Source organism: Lontra canadensis, unplaced genomic scaffold (genome assembly GCF_010015895.1).
Source record: "Lontra canadensis isolate GAN:19392208 unplaced genomic scaffold, GSC_riverotter_1.0 scaffold36, whole genome shotgun sequence".
NCBI lineage: Eukaryota > Metazoa > Chordata > Mammalia > Carnivora > Mustelidae > Lontra > Lontra canadensis.
This window is the reverse complement of record NW_022631030.1, coordinates 4,238,186-4,254,344: the sequence shown is the minus strand read 5'-3', so window position 1 is coordinate 4,254,344 and position 16,159 is coordinate 4,238,186. Positions and strand designations below refer to the sequence as shown.

The 16,159-nt window shown below is 59.6% G+C and overlaps 3 protein-coding genes across 3 annotated transcripts; 2 read left to right on the top strand and 1 right to left on the bottom strand.

Moving 5' to 3' along the window:
• The first annotated feature begins 4,261 nt into the window (after positions 1 to 4,261).
• MFRP (membrane frizzled-related protein) lies at positions 4,262 to 9,506 on the top strand. The gene is made up of 13 exons (XM_032868721.1): positions 4,262 to 4,409; positions 4,535 to 4,637; positions 4,767 to 4,880; positions 5,001 to 5,180; positions 5,337 to 5,550; positions 5,934 to 6,064; positions 6,193 to 6,318; positions 6,532 to 6,608; positions 6,889 to 7,037; positions 7,522 to 7,652; positions 7,799 to 7,930; positions 8,620 to 8,747; positions 8,833 to 9,506. The coding sequence occupies exons 1-13, from the start codon at positions 4,356 to 4,358 to the stop codon at positions 9,055 to 9,057; spliced, it is 1,764 nt and encodes a 587-aa protein (XP_032724612.1). The 5' UTR covers positions 4,262 to 4,355; the 3' UTR covers positions 9,058 to 9,506.
• A 54-nt stretch (positions 9,507 to 9,560) lies between these two features.
• On the top strand, positions 9,561 to 11,656 carry C1QTNF5 (C1q and TNF related 5). Its single transcript, XM_032868722.1, has 3 exons — positions 9,561 to 9,903; positions 10,173 to 10,427; positions 10,766 to 11,656. Exons 2-3 carry the CDS (start codon positions 10,214 to 10,216, stop codon positions 11,281 to 11,283), a joined length of 732 nt encoding a protein of 243 aa, XP_032724613.1. The 5' UTR covers positions 9,561 to 9,903; positions 10,173 to 10,213; the 3' UTR covers positions 11,284 to 11,656.
• A 1,689-nt stretch (positions 11,657 to 13,345) lies between these two features.
• RNF26 (ring finger protein 26) lies at positions 13,346 to 16,148 on the bottom strand. Its single transcript, XM_032868719.1, has one exon. The coding sequence runs from the start codon at positions 15,578 to 15,580 to the stop codon at positions 14,276 to 14,278; it is 1,305 nt and encodes a 434-aa protein (XP_032724610.1). The 5' UTR covers positions 15,581 to 16,148; the 3' UTR covers positions 13,346 to 14,275.
• Positions 16,149 to 16,159: the final 11 nt, after the last annotated feature.

Genomic DNA, 16,159 nt, shown 5'->3' with positions numbered 1-16,159 from the left:
GAAGCAGGCTCCCCGCTGAGCAGAGAGCCCCATGAGGGGCTCGATCCCGGACCCTGGGATCATGAACCAAGCCGAAGGCAGAGGCTTTAACCCACTGAGCCACCCAGGTGGACCCAAAGTATTTTTTCCAAGGTTTAAACAGATTTAACCCTTTAAAGAAATTGCCTCCTTGGGGCACTCAGGGATTTGACTCCTTTGGTTTTATCTTTTAGTTCTTAGTCCTATTCAGACTTTCCCTTTCTGCCGCTGATTTTAGAACTCTGGAAGCAGAAGCCTCTGCCAGTGGAGTATTTTATCGGGACTTTTCCTAGCTGCCTTCCTGCTCCAGACACTGAAAAATCAAGGCCCATCTATTCCATCTTTGAAGAGACAGCAGTGTCTCCTGTCAGACTTACATCATGGGATGAGACAGTAGTGGGAGCATTGCTTCTGGGCATTTTCCAGAAGTCGGAAAAAATAGTGACTCGAACCCTGGGATTTCTCCCTGGCCTACCCTGGAAGCGGCCTGACCAAGGTAGTAGTTTCTTTCCTTTTTTTTTTTTTTAAGATTTTATTTATTTATTTGACAGAGAGAGAGAGAGATCATAAGTACGCAGAGAGGCAGGCGGGGGGTGGGGGGCGGGAAGCAGGCTCCCTGCTGAGCAGAGAGCACAATGCGGGGCTCGATCCCGGGACCCCGAGATCATGACCTGAGCCGAAGGCAGCGGCTTAACCCACTGAGCCACCCAGGCGCCCCGGTAGTAGTTTCAATGTAGATGATTTCCCCCCAAACAACAAGTCAACAGGATGGTCTTCAAAATGGAAACAGGTTTCTAGCAAAGTGGATGGGAGCCCCAATGGTGTAACTTGCTGCACCTCTCCCTTGGCTAGTTTTTCCCTGGATGTGGACACCACCAATGCGTTCCTGTTGTCTTCCACAGGGAGCAGAGGACTATAGGTAATGTCTGGTCTAGGGGTCCAGCCTGCTCTACCCTTGCTCCCCGCTCTCCCTTCTGTACTTAACCTGTGGCGCTTTCTCATTCCCATGGCAACAGGTCTCAGCGCTACACAGATGCCAGACACAATCTGTCCCCATGTTTCTTTATCCACCAGCTTTGCCTCCTAGCAACTGGGATTTCTGCCCCCGTTCTTTGCTTGCGTTCCAACAGGCCTCCCCCTGGGGAGGAAGGGGGGGCTCTCCCCCTGCAACTGCCCTTGTGTGACCTTGAGCAAGAACCTCCCTCTTTCTGGGCCTTGTGCCTCATCTGCATTAAGGAGACTGGACCTTGAAGTTCTCAGCTCAAGTGTCCTCCTAAGTCACTTCTCCAAGTCCCAAGGGTGGGGGCCTTTTGTGCCTCTGGTTTCAGTTTTTGAGAGTTACTCTAACTTTTTTTTTTTAACATGCTCAGAAAATACATATTTCTTTCCATAGAGCTTTACAGTCAGGACCAAAAAGGTCACCTTGCCCATGTTCTCGTTTGGCCAGTGAGGACACAGCCCTAGAGAAGGATGCCTCCAGCCCACTGGTTTGTCAATGGCAGGGGCAGGACGCTTCTCTTTCCATCTGAGTACTCTGAGTACTCCGCCTTTTAGGTTTTGCAGGGTTTTCTGCCGCAAATTTTCCAACCTTGTCTCTGTTGGGAACTGAGCTGAGCAGCAGTGTAGCAAGGAAACTCCAACGCCATCCATCCACACACACCCAAAAGCAAAACCAGCACAATCTGTCACATACCTGAGCCCCAGCAGGATCTGGGCCGCGCACCTCTGAGGGCCCCGTCCTTCGTTGCTCTAGAGGTGGAAACGAGCACCCGAGGGAGCGGGAGGCAGCAGAGACTAGCATTTACAGTCGAAGCAAATTACTTAATTGCCCTGAGCCTGTTTCCTCCTCTGTAATCTGCACGTAACAATACCTACTCAGAGCTGTGTCTAAACATACTAGGTATTCAAATGTCCATGTCCCACACACACACCCACATTTTCAGGACTGCACCATCACCATCCACATTGTCTTAGCGGGTGATGCTCAGCCAACATTTGGTTCCCCAATCCTCTCAGGATGTTTGTGCCTTCTTCTCTCCTCCGAACAACATACATTAAAGGCTCAGGAATGCAAAATGTAGCACTGCCCAAACCACAATTAGTGAAGCAGAGCCACAGAAGGGACGATCTAAACCCAAGGGATGGGCATTTCTGATTGCTTGATATTAAGCGTGGCCTGCCTCTTGGAGATCACGGGAGGTTAGCTGGGACGGGGCTTCAGTCTTCCAGGCTCCTAGGGACTAGGGGAGATCCAGAAACCAGGGGATGAGGGTCAAGGCTAGGGGTGGCAGTGAACGAGGATAGGAGGACAACGACTGGGGAAGAAGAGTCAGATCCTAAGATACACCTCTGGTGCTGGCCCTGGGAACAAGGAGAAACAAGGCATTCTCCATGAGAGGACAAGCCCAGGGACTTGTCTTTAGCAGGAAGGTCACAGCATGTTCCAGGGACAATGAAGAGGCTGGTCTGGCTGGACTGGAAGTTTGAGCTAGAGAACTAGCAGGAGAGAAAGCTAGAGAGCCAGGAGTCCCAGAATGTTCCAGCCAAGCTCAGGCTGGCCTCGCCCTTCCTGGTGGCAGGAGAGCAACAGAGAGTCAAGGAGAGACAACAGTGTGTGGGGTCAGCATGGGGAAGCTACAGGAGTTACAGAACCATGCTCTCAGGAATACAGGCAGGAGCCCAAGAGAGCTCAAAACTACCAGAGTCACCCTAAGTTCCCCTTGCCCAGAGGATGGCCACGGACAACAGCAAAGCCAGAGAGCGGCTTCCCACCCAGCCTCTGGAAGACCGTGCTGTGTGCTCACAGATGAGAAGACAAATAATGTCTTAGTGTCATCACGGACATACTTTTGACCTCTCAGACCTTCTAAAAGCAGTCCCCATCCAAGGGCCCAGAGGAAAAAAGTGTGCCCCCCTATATACAAGCAACACAGGGCCCCCAAGGGATGAATGGAGAAGAATCTGGGGGTGCATTTTCTCCCGAGTACAAGGACAGCTGTGTGAGGATCAGAGAATCTGTCTCCTTTGTTTCTTCTCTCCCCTCTGGGTTCCTCACTGGTTCCCACTGTTGCCAAAACGCACCGGCCCCAGTGGAGGCTGAAAGAGGTGTGTCCTCCAAAGCCTGCTTTTGGATTTCCACAGTGCTAGATTCAGCTCGTGGCTCTGCACCACACCAGCTGTGTGACCCTGGGGAAGCCTCAGTGCCGTCATTTGTGACATGGTTATGCGACCTCATAGCGTGGCCTAGGGAGGGAAACAATGGGTAAAGCCTCTTGCCCAGGGCCGACTACGTAACGTTCTGCAAATGGTCCAGCCACAGAAAGGATGCTGCCTCCCTCGTCCTGCCCTGCCCAACTCCCCCAACTCTGTGCAAGCACGGCTAACACAAACCAGGTTAACAAGTCCTTTCTTTTCTCCCTGAGGACATCTGGGCCAGACTGGGTTTTTCCAGAGACAGTCGTCACGGAGGAAGAGGCATGAAGTGGTCGGGCTCACAGAGTGTGGGTTTTCTCTCCCGCAGCAGCAGATGGCACCAAAGGCCAGGATTCACAGCCCAGGGGGGCTGCCCCTGCCCACCCTGTACGAGGACTTGGCCCCTCTTCCTTCTTCTCTGCCTTTTCTTTGCAGGCCGAAGGGCCCGGGGGCAGAGGCAGCCAGCCCCTCCAGCTTCCCTAGTCACATCAGCACGGACAGAAGCAGCCCGTGCACACCATGGGCTTCCTGGACTGGCTTAGCTCCTGGTTCTGGCCACACCTGTACGCTCAAGGGGCCTCCCAAAGACCTGGGCTTGGCTACTGCCCCAGACGCGGGTGGGAGAACAGCTGGTTTTGTCCAGACCCCTCAGGGTGCCTAGGCCTAAACCCTCACACTCAGCTTCCAAGGCCCCCTCATGCCAGCGTGGTCCTCCTTCCCTCCCAGCACCTGTCGGGTGCTCCCTTAATACTTTGGGTGAGGTGAGGAAAGGGGGTGTCCAGCTCTCCTGATCACACCCCCCAATGAGCACCTAGTTTCCTCTGCTGGGTGTTCTCAATCACGACCTGTGCCTTTAAGGACCGTTGCCCTGAGCCAAGCTCTTGACCTTGGCATCCTCAGCTGAGTTGGATTAAGGAACCATTTCATGCCTTTGCGAATTCCTTCTGGCTGCTTCCTTCCCCAAAGTAGCCAGTGGCCTGAACCAGTCGGCCAAGGGCGGTCTGAGAGTCCACCTAGCCTGGCAGACCCTTCCCGAAGGGAGCAGAGGCTGCCCCTCTGATAGGCAGTTTGGGATCAGGGAGTGAGCCCTTGGCGGCCTTGGGCCATCACAGGGAATCCCAGAAAGCCATGCAGAGCCTTGAGCCATGAAGGAATGCTCAGATGTCATCCTGTGTGTGGAGGCGACAGAACTGAGCAAGGTAAGGGTCACATAGGACTGCTCTCTCGAGACCCAGATCCCTGCCTCGGGCTGGCCATGTCGGGGGGCCATGCCAGCCTGGCAGTGCGGCCACTGGCCCTCAGCCCTCCAGTCTTTCCCTTCCAGACTGAGTTCTGCAATCCTGCTTTTGAGCCTGAATTGGGACCACCTTGCCCTCCAGCAGCCTTCCGGGAGGATGCCAGCCACAGCATCCCAGCTCCCCGGCATGGTAACCATCTCAGGGAGTGACCTGCATGGGGGCGGGGCGGGGGTGGGGGTGGACAGAGAAACCCAGGAACAGAGAACAGTATGAGGGTTGCCCAGGGAGCTCTCAATGTCCCACCCCACATACCCACAGGCCGGCGCTCCCGAGGGCTGCAGCCAGACTGCCACTTCTCCTGGCTGTGCGTCCTCCTGCTGGCCTGCCTGCTGCTCCTGCTGCTTGGGCTCCTGGTGGCCGTCATTCTGGCCCGTGAGTACTTGGCCCTGCCTGGCAGGAGGGCTTGGGAATGAGATTCCATGAACCATTCTATCTGTCACCTCTGGGGAACCGGCTCCTCTGAATCCCACTCCCCCATCTTCCCACCTGTAGAGTTGCGGGCTACACCCCTGTCTGGGGCCTCTTATCCACCACTGCCTGCCCAAGGCCTGACCCCCAGTGGGACCACCCCCCCAACCCCCACCAGCCCTTCCACCACCACCACGTCTCTGGCATCTGGGAATCCCAAAGGACAGCCGGAGGAGGCAGGCATGAGCCCCTCACCCCAGCCCTGTGAGTACCCAGGGAAGATCTTTCTGGAGAAGAGCCCAAGATGGCAGGAGGATGGCTGGGGGAGGGGGGGGTAAGTGCAGGAAGGGGAGCCTTGGAAATAAAAGGGTCTCACTCCTTTTGACCTCGGAACTCAAACTCTAACCTTCTTCTCTGCAGCCTGTGGGGGCCTCCTTCCTGGCCCAAGGGGTTTCTTCAGCAGCCCCAATTACCCAGACCCTTACCCACCCAATGCCCACTGCGTGTGGCATATCCAGGTGGCAGCAGACCACGCAATACAGCTCAAGATTGAGGCGCTCAGCATGGAGAGTGTGGCCTCCTGTCTTTTCGATCGCTTGGAAATCTCCCCTGAGCCTGAAGGGCCCCTCCTCAGGTGGGTGCCCTTGCCCCAAGGAGATCTCACCCCTGCTCTGCTTCACTGTCCAGAGGACAGAACCGGGGAGCAGCCATGGGAAAGGCTGGCCTGGGTGGAAACCGAGAGACCTGACCTTGGGGCCCAGCTCTGCCTCCAGCCTGCTGCATGACCTTGGGGAGGTCACTGCCGCTCGCTCTCTGTCAGATGGAGCTCCCACCTCTGTTGTCCATGAATAGAAGCGGCATGGACATGGCTGTCAGGAAAGTGAGAGCTCCCTGGGAAAGGAAAGGACCCTTTTTGACCCCATCCTCCCCAGGTCAGGGCTTGAGGCAGGAGGACCACAGGGCCCAGGCTGGCCCTGAGCTCTGAGCCTCCGTCACCCCCAACCTGGCTCCTTGCAGAGTGTGTGGGAGGGTGCCTCCCCCCACACTGAACACCAACACCAGCCGCCTGCGGGTGGCCTTCGTCTCCGACAGCAGCGTGGAAGGATTTGGCTTCCATGCCTGGTACCAGGCTGTGGCTCCCGGCGCTGGTGAGTGTTCCGCCACCCCGCCTCTGGCCGCCTCTCAAGCTTCCACTTCCCTCCCCTCCAGACACTCCCAGTCCCGGCAAAGGGGTTGGAGACTCTGGGAGGTTCTGAATCCAGACGCCCCTCCCCAGGGAGCTGTGCTCCTGACGAGTTCCCCTGTGACCAGCTCCTCTGCCTGCTGCCTGACTCAGTGTGCGATGGTTTTGCCAACTGTGCTGATGGCAGCGATGAGACCAACTGCAGTGCCAAGTTCTTGGGTACGGGCCCCGCCAGGCGCAGGGTGGGTACTGTCTATGGGCATCCGACCCGGGTTCAGCTGGGACTCCCCAGCTCTGGCCCAGCCCCAGACTTGCCCGGATATTCTCCTGGCCCAGAAGCTGCTTCCTTGTGGGACTGGCCCAGGCGCTCCCCTGTGGTCCCCGCCCGGCCCAGACCCTGGCAGACTCCTGAGCCCCTCCTCCCCTCTGCAGGGTGCGGGGGGAATCTGACTGGGCTCCAGGGCACTTTCTCTGCCCCGGGCAACCTACAGAGCTACCCTCACCAGCAGGTAAGGGCGTGGGGCAGACACACACGGGTTAGTGTGACCTGGAACAGTGTGGGAGGTGCTGCCCGGCTCTTGGGAAGGTCGGAGTTCCAACAGGCAGCAAGGTGGGGCAGTCCTTAGTGCTTACTGGTAGCTCCACTGATGCGGAGAGCTTGGTGGGCTGCCCCCTCCCGCACCCTGCCCAGCCTGCTGCAGAGAGAAAACCCTTCTGGAGCCCTGCCTGGATGCCCAGAGCGGGACGGGAGAAGAAGCCCTGACCCCCTCCCTCCGTACTCTCCCCCAGCTCTGCACCTGGCACATCTCAGCGCCCGCGGGACACGGCCTAGAGCTGCGCTTCCACAACTTTAGCCTGCAAGCCCAGGAAGAGTGCAAGCTGGACTACGTGGCCGTGTATGAGGCCAGCGACGCGGGGGCCCTTGGCCTCCTGGGCAGGTAAGCTACCCGAGCAGGAGCCCCTGAGAAATTCTATCCTCCGTGGTCTGATGGTCAAGGCCTCCCACAGATTCACCCTGCCCTCTCCCTGGCTGCCAGTTCCTTCTGTTCTAAGCCAGAGGTCTCTCTACTGTCACCCTAGGAAGAGGCTTGTCCTTCCTCAGCCCAAAGCCTTTGTTCAGCTTTGCCCCTGTGCAGAAGGTCATTTCCCAGTACCCTCCCTGCCCAGTTCTCCTGCCCCGTGCGACCCACTCCCACTTCCCCTCAAACCCTCACTGGTGTTTCCCATCTCTGACTGGCTCAAGTTCAAGCAGTTTGCTTAATTCTTTGCCAACCGAATAAGTGTGTCTTTCTCCCAGGCCGTAAATGCCATGTGTCCCATCCCCTCAGGCCCGCCCCTGAGCATCAGCCGGAGGGAGGCCAACGGGAACAGCCTGGGTGGGCCAAGGGCTCTCTGCCCAGGCGCGCTCTCTGCCTCGGGCAGGTTCTGCGGAGCAGAGCCTCCGCCTCGCCTCATCTCCTCGCACCAGCAGCTGGTGGTGCTCTTCAGGACAGACCGCGGCATCAGCACTGGGGGCTTCTCTGCTACCTACCGGGCCCTCAATAGCACTGAGAGTAGGTGCCCCCGGGGGAGCGGGTGTGGGCAGTGGAAGCACCTCCGGGAGAACTCGGAAAGCCTCCAAACCCGGTCAGGGGACCGCGAAGGTAGTATGGGGGCACAGGCCTATCCCAGGGCACTGCTGTGCCCCCTATGCCTGCAGATCCCTGTGGCCCCAGAGAGTTCTCCTGCCGAGATGGAGGGTGTAAGAGTCTGCAGTGGACGTGTGACACATGGAGACGCTGCCCGGACAGTGGTAATGACAGCTGCAGCAGCCCCTTGTTCCCACCCCCAGGTGAGGAGCCCCCTCCCCCCGGAGCACCATGGTGGGGGGAGAGGAGGCCGGAGCAGACTGGGGGCCCATTCATAAAAACCCCACTGGCACATTTCATCACAGCCCACCTATGTTCTCCCCAATGGGGAGACTCTGCAGAGTCTGGGGAGGGATTCTCCCCCTGGGGTGGCAACGGTACCTGACACCACCCCCAGGGGAAGTGGGGATCTGGGAGTCAATGATTGGGGCTTCAAGAACCAGCCCAGCCTGGTCACACAGAGAACCCCTCTGCACAGTCCACCTCGGAGAGGAAGGTGAGGGGCGCCTGGCTGGCTCAGTCAGTAGAGCATGTGACTCTTGATATTGGGTTCATGAGTTCATTGGGTGTGGAGCCTACTTTTAAAAAAAGAGGATGATGAGGATGATGATGAAGTCAAGAGCAGGGGAGTTCCTTCCAGATGCCAGCAGTCCCTGCCAATGTCAGTGCCCCGTGCTCCCGAGATCAGAGAGACTCCTGCATGATGCCCAGGGCTGACGAAGGATGTTTGGGCGGGCTCTTGAGGATAACAGGCACCCGTGATGTGGGCAAAGCATGTCTCCATGTTATCTCCTTTGAGTCCCACAACAACCCCCAAATGACCCAGAGAGAGCATTTAGGTGACTTGCCCCAGGTCGCCAGCCCGTGTACCCCCCCCGTGATTCTCTTACAGAGCTGGCTTGTGAGCCCGTCCAGGTGGAGATGTGCACTGGCCTGAGCTACAACACCACAGCCTTCCCGAACATCTGGGTGGGCATGGCCACCCAGGAGGAGGTGGTGGAGATCCTCAGAGGTTATAAGGTGGGCAGAGATTAGCAGGGACCCCCAGGAAGTGGAGGGAGCCTAGGGAGTGGGGTGCCTGAGGGCTGATTTCCTCCTTCCACAGAGCCTGACAAGTCTGCCCTGCTATCAGAGTTTCCGGAGGCTTCTCTGCGGACTGCTTGTGCCCCACTGCACTCCCATAGGCAGTGTCCTTCCCCCCTGCCGCTCTGTCTGCCAGGAGGCTGAGCGCCAGTGCCAGTCTGGCCTGGCTCTACTGGGTACCCCCTGGCCTTTCAACTGCAACAGGCTGCCCGAGGCGGCTGGCCTGGAGGCCTGTGCCCAGCCCTGACCCCAGGCCGGGCCCCTGCCCCTCTGCCTGCCTGTCCACCTCTGCCGATCAGGCTGGGCAGGCATGGGACAAAGGAAGGAGGAGCAGCCTTGGACTCTGGCCAACCTCTCTGGAGCCTCCCAGGGAGGGCAAGAGGAGTCGTCGGCAGGGCTAATGGAAGCTTCTCTGTCTTGTTCCTTGCCCCCAGCTCCACACAGTGCCATTAACTGTGAGGACCGCCTCGCACCCAAACCTCTGACCCCGATTTCCAATCTCCTGCCTTGCCCTCTCCGGAGACGTACTTTTTCAGGTTCTCCACCAGCTGCCTTCTGACTCTTCATTTATTCAACGAAAAGTATTGAGGGCCTAGTAATGCGGCAGGCCCTGTTGTGAGTCCTGGAGATCCAATTGTCTGTCTGCCTCTAGAACTCTCCCCTCTCGGTTCTCAGCTTCTGTTCACCCACCACCACCACCACGAGTCTTGGCCTTGGTCTCTGTCACTGCACCATCTCTCCTTCCGGCCTTGGAGCAGTGGGTGCCCAGACTGTCTGTCGGAGTGTCTGTGGTGCACAGCTCTGCCTCCCTGTGCCCAGCTAAGACTCCCTCCGCCTCCTTTCTCCCCCGAACCTTGGTCGGCAGCCAGGCGACACCACGAGTTATTTCCCTATTTCCCGGCCGGGAGCTCTTGGCCCCTAAACAACTGGTTTCCTCTTGGAGTCTGGGAGGAGCAGAGCGGAGCCGGCAGGGAGTGAACCCGGACCAGGGCAGGGGACGCCTGGCGGGGGAGAAGCACAGGGGCGGGGCAGGGGTCAGCTGGAGGGTCCGAAGTAGCAAACGCCCCAAGGAGGCCCCGGGAGACGGGAGGGGGTGAGTGTGGTGGAGGGCGGGAGGGGGGTGGGGACGGGAGGGCCACAGGGTGGAGTGGGGTGAGGGGAGCGGCCGGCCTCTCCTGTCCCCCCACCTCCGGCTCCCTCCGGGTCCTCGGCTCTGGAGGAAGCCCCTCCTTCGTCCCCCCGCGGCCGCTCAGCCTCAGGCCCGTGGCAGTGGGGTGGGGACCCACCCGGCCGCCTCGGGGGCGGGGAGAGAGGCCGGTGCCGGGATTCTGGGTCCCGACTCCCGTCCCGCCTGGCCCGCAGACTTTGAGGACCCCGGCGGCCGGAGTCCCCGTGCCAGCGCCATGAGGCCGCTCGTCGCCCTGCTGCTCCTGGGCCTGGCGGCCGGCTCGCCCCCGCTGGACGACAACAAGATCCCCAGCCTGTGCCCGGGGCACCCCGGCCTTCCCGGCACGCCGGGCCACCACGGCAGCCAGGGCCTGCCCGGCCGCGACGGCCGCGACGGCCGCGACGGCGCGCCCGGGGCTCCGGGAGAGAAAGGCGAGGGCGGGAGTCCGGGTAAGAAGGCGGCGGGGTCGCCGTCCACCCGGCGGTCCGCGCTCGCCCGGCCGAGGGCCGGGACTCGGGGTCCCGCCAGGGGGCGCCGCCGGGCTCAGGAAGCGGGGCTCGGGGAGGGTGACGCAGCGCGTGGCGGCCGCTGCTCCGGGGACCCTCTCCTGCGGGCGGCGGGGCCCGGGGAGCTGGCGGCAGGGTGGCCCTCGCCCAGGAAGCGGCGTCCGGGAGCCCCAGGCAGGGTGGGGAGGGTGCCGAGCGGCGCCCCTGACACCCCCGGCTACGGGGTGGGGGGTTGGGCCCCGCTGCCACACTCGTCCTAACCGCGCCCCGCACTCCCGCAGGACTGCCGGGGCCCCGAGGGGAGCCCGGGCCGCGAGGAGAGGCGGGACCCGTGGGAGCCACCGGGCCTGCGGGCGAGTGCTCTGTGCCTCCGCGCTCCGCCTTCAGCGCCAAGCGCTCCGAGAGCCGGGTGCCTCCGCCGTCGGACGCGCCCCTACCCTTCGACCGCGTGCTGGTGAACGAGCAGGGACATTACGACGCCACCACCGGCAAGTTCACCTGCCAGGTGCCCGGGGTCTACTACTTCGCGGTCCACGCCACTGTCTACCGGGCTAGCCTGCAGTTCGATCTGGTCAAGAATGGCGAGTCCATCGCCTCTTTCTTCCAGTTTTTTGGGGGGTGGCCCAAACCAGCCTCGCTCTCCGGGGGCGCCATGGTAAGGCTGGAGCCAGAGGACCAGGTGTGGGTGCAGGTGGGTGTGGGTGATTACATTGGCATCTATGCCAGCATCAAGACAGATAGCACCTTTTCGGGGTTTCTGGTGTATTCTGACTGGCACAACTCCCCTGTCTTTGCTTGACACCCACTGGAAAGTGAGCTCAAGCTCTCTCACTCCTGGCAAGGAGGGTATGACACTGACAGCCACATCATCTGGGAGGGCTGGCCCCCCCCTTGGGATGTTGTGAAGGACTCCGTCCTGCTGCTGGCAGAGAACGGGGATAGAGGCTGTCTGAGATCAGGGCTGGCAGTGTGGTGCATTGGCTGGATTTCTGCCCAAAACCAAAGGAGCTCTCTGTGCTGGCAGGTGTGGGTCCCCCAGTTGCTCTGGCCCAGGACCCCAGAGGTGGGGTGCCCTCTTCCTGGTGCGCTGCTTCTCTGGGTTCTCCCTTGTCCCTCCTATGCCTGGGCCCTTTTCTCAGAGATTATTCAATAAATCAAATAAAACAAAACAAAAACAACCTAGTGGCTCAACCTTTCTTCATTGTGGTGGGGATGCCCTGGTGATGAGGATGGGGAGGAGAGAGGGAGTGTTGGGGAAGAGGTTCAGGGTGGTGCCCAGACAGAAGGAAGGGCTCTTGGGCTGGATGAGCCATGGGACAGGAGATACAGGGCCAGGTGAATGAGAAGCCGCTCCATAGAGCTGTCCCCTGAGTTGTGTTGGTTGTGAACAGGAGTGCTTGGCTGGAGAGGGTGCCCTTCTGGCATGGGGCTCTGGCCAGCTTTTTCTGACTCAAAGATGTCATATGAACTGGGCGGGGGCTACCTTCGCCACACACTACCCTGATCAACAAAAAGGATCCCCGTGTGTGCATTTGTGACCGCTCTGGCTGCCTGCCTGGTCTCTAGATGACTGGAAAGCTATTTCTCTGTCCCCCCACGCCAGGGAAGTGGTGTGTTCCTGGGCGGCTAGAGATAAGTAGTTTCTGAGCTGACCACAAGAGGGCGTCTCAACTCCAGAATGCAGCAGATCCTGGAGCTTGAGCTCAAGGCTGCTAGGGTACTTAGGGAGAGGACGGCTGTTGAGGTCTGCCAATGTAATTCCAGATGGGGGTACAGGAAAAGGGGGTCCTTTGCTCCCAGCTTAGGAAGTTTATCTTCTCTCATAAAATGTTTATCCTCACATTAAACAGAGACTGGACGGAGCGGAACCTCCCCTTGCTCACCTCCCTCTCTAGGGCTTGGGGGAGGGGGAGAAAAGCCCTCCCCAGGCTTCCCAGCTCCAAGATGGATGTGGTGAAACTGCCCCCGCCCCCCACCGCGCTGGGCATAGCCTGGGTGGGCCGCGCCACTAAGTCTGAGGGTAGCCACAAAGCCCCTTCAAGGTTCCCCTCCTCTGACCTTCAGAAGCCAGCCCCAGCCCCACCCCCATCCCAATGACTAACAAGCCAGGGATTGCCAGACCCACAATCAGTTCAGCCTCTCAACCCCAGAGAATGTGGAGGAGCCTCTTCTCAGTTTCTTTCTAACCTACCCTTCCTCCACACCCCCTCCACCCGCCCCCCCAAGCCCGCCACCCCCGCTCCGCTAACCACCCAACAGCTTCCAGAAGGCTGCCCTGGCATTATGCTCCTAGATTTAACATACAATTATGCGGGAGTGTCCCCCCTCCGTCTTGCTGGGCCTGTGAGGGCAGATACGAACATGGGGACTGGGATTGGGTCCTGGACTTCAGCTCCCAGCTCTCCGCCAGGAGGCCTCACAGCCCCACTCCAGCCCAAGGGACACAAAGACAAGCACCAGGCTCCTCCAGGGACTGGACGGTAGACTGGAGTCCAGGCAGCAGGAACCCCAAATTCCCTTCTGGGAAGAGTGGCACTAGAGAAGCTGGGAAGCCAACTCAAGGCATGGGAATGTTCCCACGCCTCTCTACCAGGGCTTCATTCTGGAAAGAGTAAAAAAGACTGGGAGGACTTTCCCAAAAGCCAGGTATGTGAGGGCACAAATTGGAGGGGGCGGAAGCTAACCCAGCAACACCTGGCATGGGCTCTCTCCAAGGTACAGTCCTCACATCCTCTCTTATCTCCTCCCCCACCAGGTCCCCTACAGACCACAGTGACTCCAGTAGGACTGAAAGACCCTGCTGCAGCCCCAGTTAGTCTGACCAGCTGGTCACCCCTGTAAGGATGCACACAGATGCCATCAGAGCTGTCAAGAGAAATTTATTCATCAGAAATTGGGCCGGACAGACCCATCTGGGTCAGACAGACCCATCAGGGAGCTGCATACTCCTAGGTTGGCCCCTTCCATACTTGGACCCTAGTGAAATGTGCAGTCTGCCCTCCCCAGTGCTAGGGAGAGACAAACAGAAGGGGAATGCCATTGTTCTCTGTGATGTGGGGAGTGAAAGGGGTAGTAGAAATCTGGTTATCCCTTCTGAGGCTCCCAGTGGAGCTGGGGTGCCAGAGGGTAACATGGTCCCAAAGCCGGGTGCAGACACCCACCCCCCCCAAGGGGTAAACTCTTGATCCTAGCTGTTGGATCAGGTTGGGAGGGAGCCTCATAAGATCAAGATTGGCAGAAGTGGTCACACTAAGTGCACCTGAGAGATACTATCCCCAAGGCCCACCAGTGCACAGGTGCTCTGGCTGAAAGCAAAGGTTCAAGTTCATTCCAAGGCCCTTGCATTAGCAAAACATCCGAAGGACAGTGAGGTGTTGTGGCTGCAGAAGCTGGGGAGGAAATGGGGAGGGGTCAGGGAGAGGACCTGCAAATCCCCAACAGAAACACCAGAAGTAGAAGGGGAGCCCCAGAGGTTGGCATCTGGATGGGCCCTGGCAAGCTGGAGAGGGGTCCACAGCAGTCTCAGGGCCTTGCACAGTGACACACTCACCACCTCTGGCATCACACAGGGGTGCACTGGGTGAGAAAAAGCTGTTACCCTGCCCCACCCAGCTCACAGTCTTCCAGAGTAGCCTATCTCCATGTCCTGGACGTATGGCTTGGAGGCTCGGCGTGATGGCCATGGGGGCAGGAGGGAATTCAGGCCAGGAACCAAGAGGTCAGGTGTGAAAGCTGTCCTAGCGCAGGTGGCTCATGGAGCACAGCAGAGCGGGCAGGCAAGGAAGGAGGCTTCAGAGGTAGACATTGAGGGTCTGCAGAATGCCCCGGCGGCAGAGTGGGCAGTTGCGGTGATAGACGGGGTGGCGCATGAGGATCTCAGTGCAAGCCTGGCACAGGCACAGGTGCCGACAGGGCAGAAGCAGCACCGTCTTGCTCTGGTCCTGGCAGATGACACATTTCTTCCGCTCCTCCTGCTCCTTGAGCAACTTCCATGGGTCTTGCCCCGCGACAGACTCTTCCTCGTTGAGCCTCTCCCGGCCGCGAGCAGCTGTTGCTCTGGCCGTCCTGACCTCTTCTGCCTCTTCTGCCTCTGATCTGGGCCCTGCTTCGGGAAGAATGTCCTGTCGCCAGGTCCTGGCTGAGGGCACCCTCCTAGGGCCACCCTGAGGGGCCCCAGGAGCCCCTCCCCGGTTTGGCCAGGTGGCCAGCTGCAGGCTGCGGCTCCAGACTCGGCGCCAGGCCTCCAAGTCCAGTGCTAGGCGAGACAGCCGCACCACATCCTCTCGGAGCCGGTGGTAGGACGGCCGGGCGTAGAGCTGACTGAGTGCCCGGGTGGCCAGTCTCAGGGTGAGGTCCGGGTGCAACACAGTCACCATCACTGCCAGCACGCAAGCCAGCAGCACCAGGCCGGTGACGTTGACAAGCACGAAGCTGGTCAGGAGACGGGCAGCTGACGCTAGGAGCTCCAGTGCTAGCTGGCAGGGGGTCCAGAGGAGGATGGCCATGGCCACGGCACTGCTGGAAATGTGGGCTAGGAAGGCAGCTACAACGTCCGTCATCCTCCACAGCGGCCCCATCACTGCATCCCACAGGGCCAGCATCAGGGAGAAAAAGTTCTGAGTGCCAATGAGGCAGATGTTCACCAGGCTGTTGATCACGTAGGCCACCAGGCTCATGGCAATGGCACAGATGTCACAGGCCTGGCGCAGCAAAGCATGGCCATTGGAGACCACATTGAGGACACCTCGGTGCAGTATCTCCCGGCCCCTCAGTGCCCCGTGAGAGGCCAGGTGCCCCAGGAGCTTTAAGCTCTCCAGGCCAGAGCAGCAGCTGTACAGCAGGGTACATAAGGCCTGCAACCCCCCAAAGGTGAACCGCACCAAGGCTTCAATCAAGGCCAGCAATGAAAGCAGGACTCCGCGGCCCAAGTGCAAAAGACTAGTCAGTACCGTGTGCGGCAGGTTGTAGATGAAGGCCAGGAGCCAGGCCAGGGAAGCCAGGAGGGAGGACACCAGCAGGAAGTTGAGGTCCAACACCAAGGTCAGCAGGTCCAGCACAAGGCCCACCCCATTCACTATCAGGTACACAGCCTCCATGATAGGGCTGTGGAGGTTAATCCAAAAGGAAGTCTGGCTCCAGGTTGAGGGGGGTGTCAAGGCTGATAATATTGGGGGGCGTCGGGGATTAATTTGGAAGGGAAGTGAGCAGTCTCCAAGCCAGGGAGAACCAAGAATCTGAGGAAGAAGTGGGTTAGAGCGGGGTGGAGTCTCAGTGGAGGGAAAAGGGGCCAGGTGCCGGTCCAGGAGTCCCGGTTTTGAAGGCGGGCTGTCTGGGAAGGAAGAGGCCAAACATCTCTAAAGTGGAGGTAAGCCCGGGCTGGAGGAGAGAGCTCAGCTTTGGAGGCTTGGTGGTGGCGAACCACGACCGGGCAGTGGGTCAGACCGAGAGGAGACCGGGAACGGATGGTTTCGGGCCGGGGCCGGGTGGGGGCGGCGCAGGCTGGGCGCGGGCTCGCGGTCCAGCTACGCAGGTACCCCTGTCCCCGCCCGGCCCCCGTCCCCTGGGCTCGCGGCGCTTTGCGTCCAAAGGGGTAGTGGGAAAGGGCGTCAGCCTCAGCAAACCCCAAACGCTGCCTCTACTCCGCTGGGTGCCGCCATCTTGTGCGCGAAGGGGTG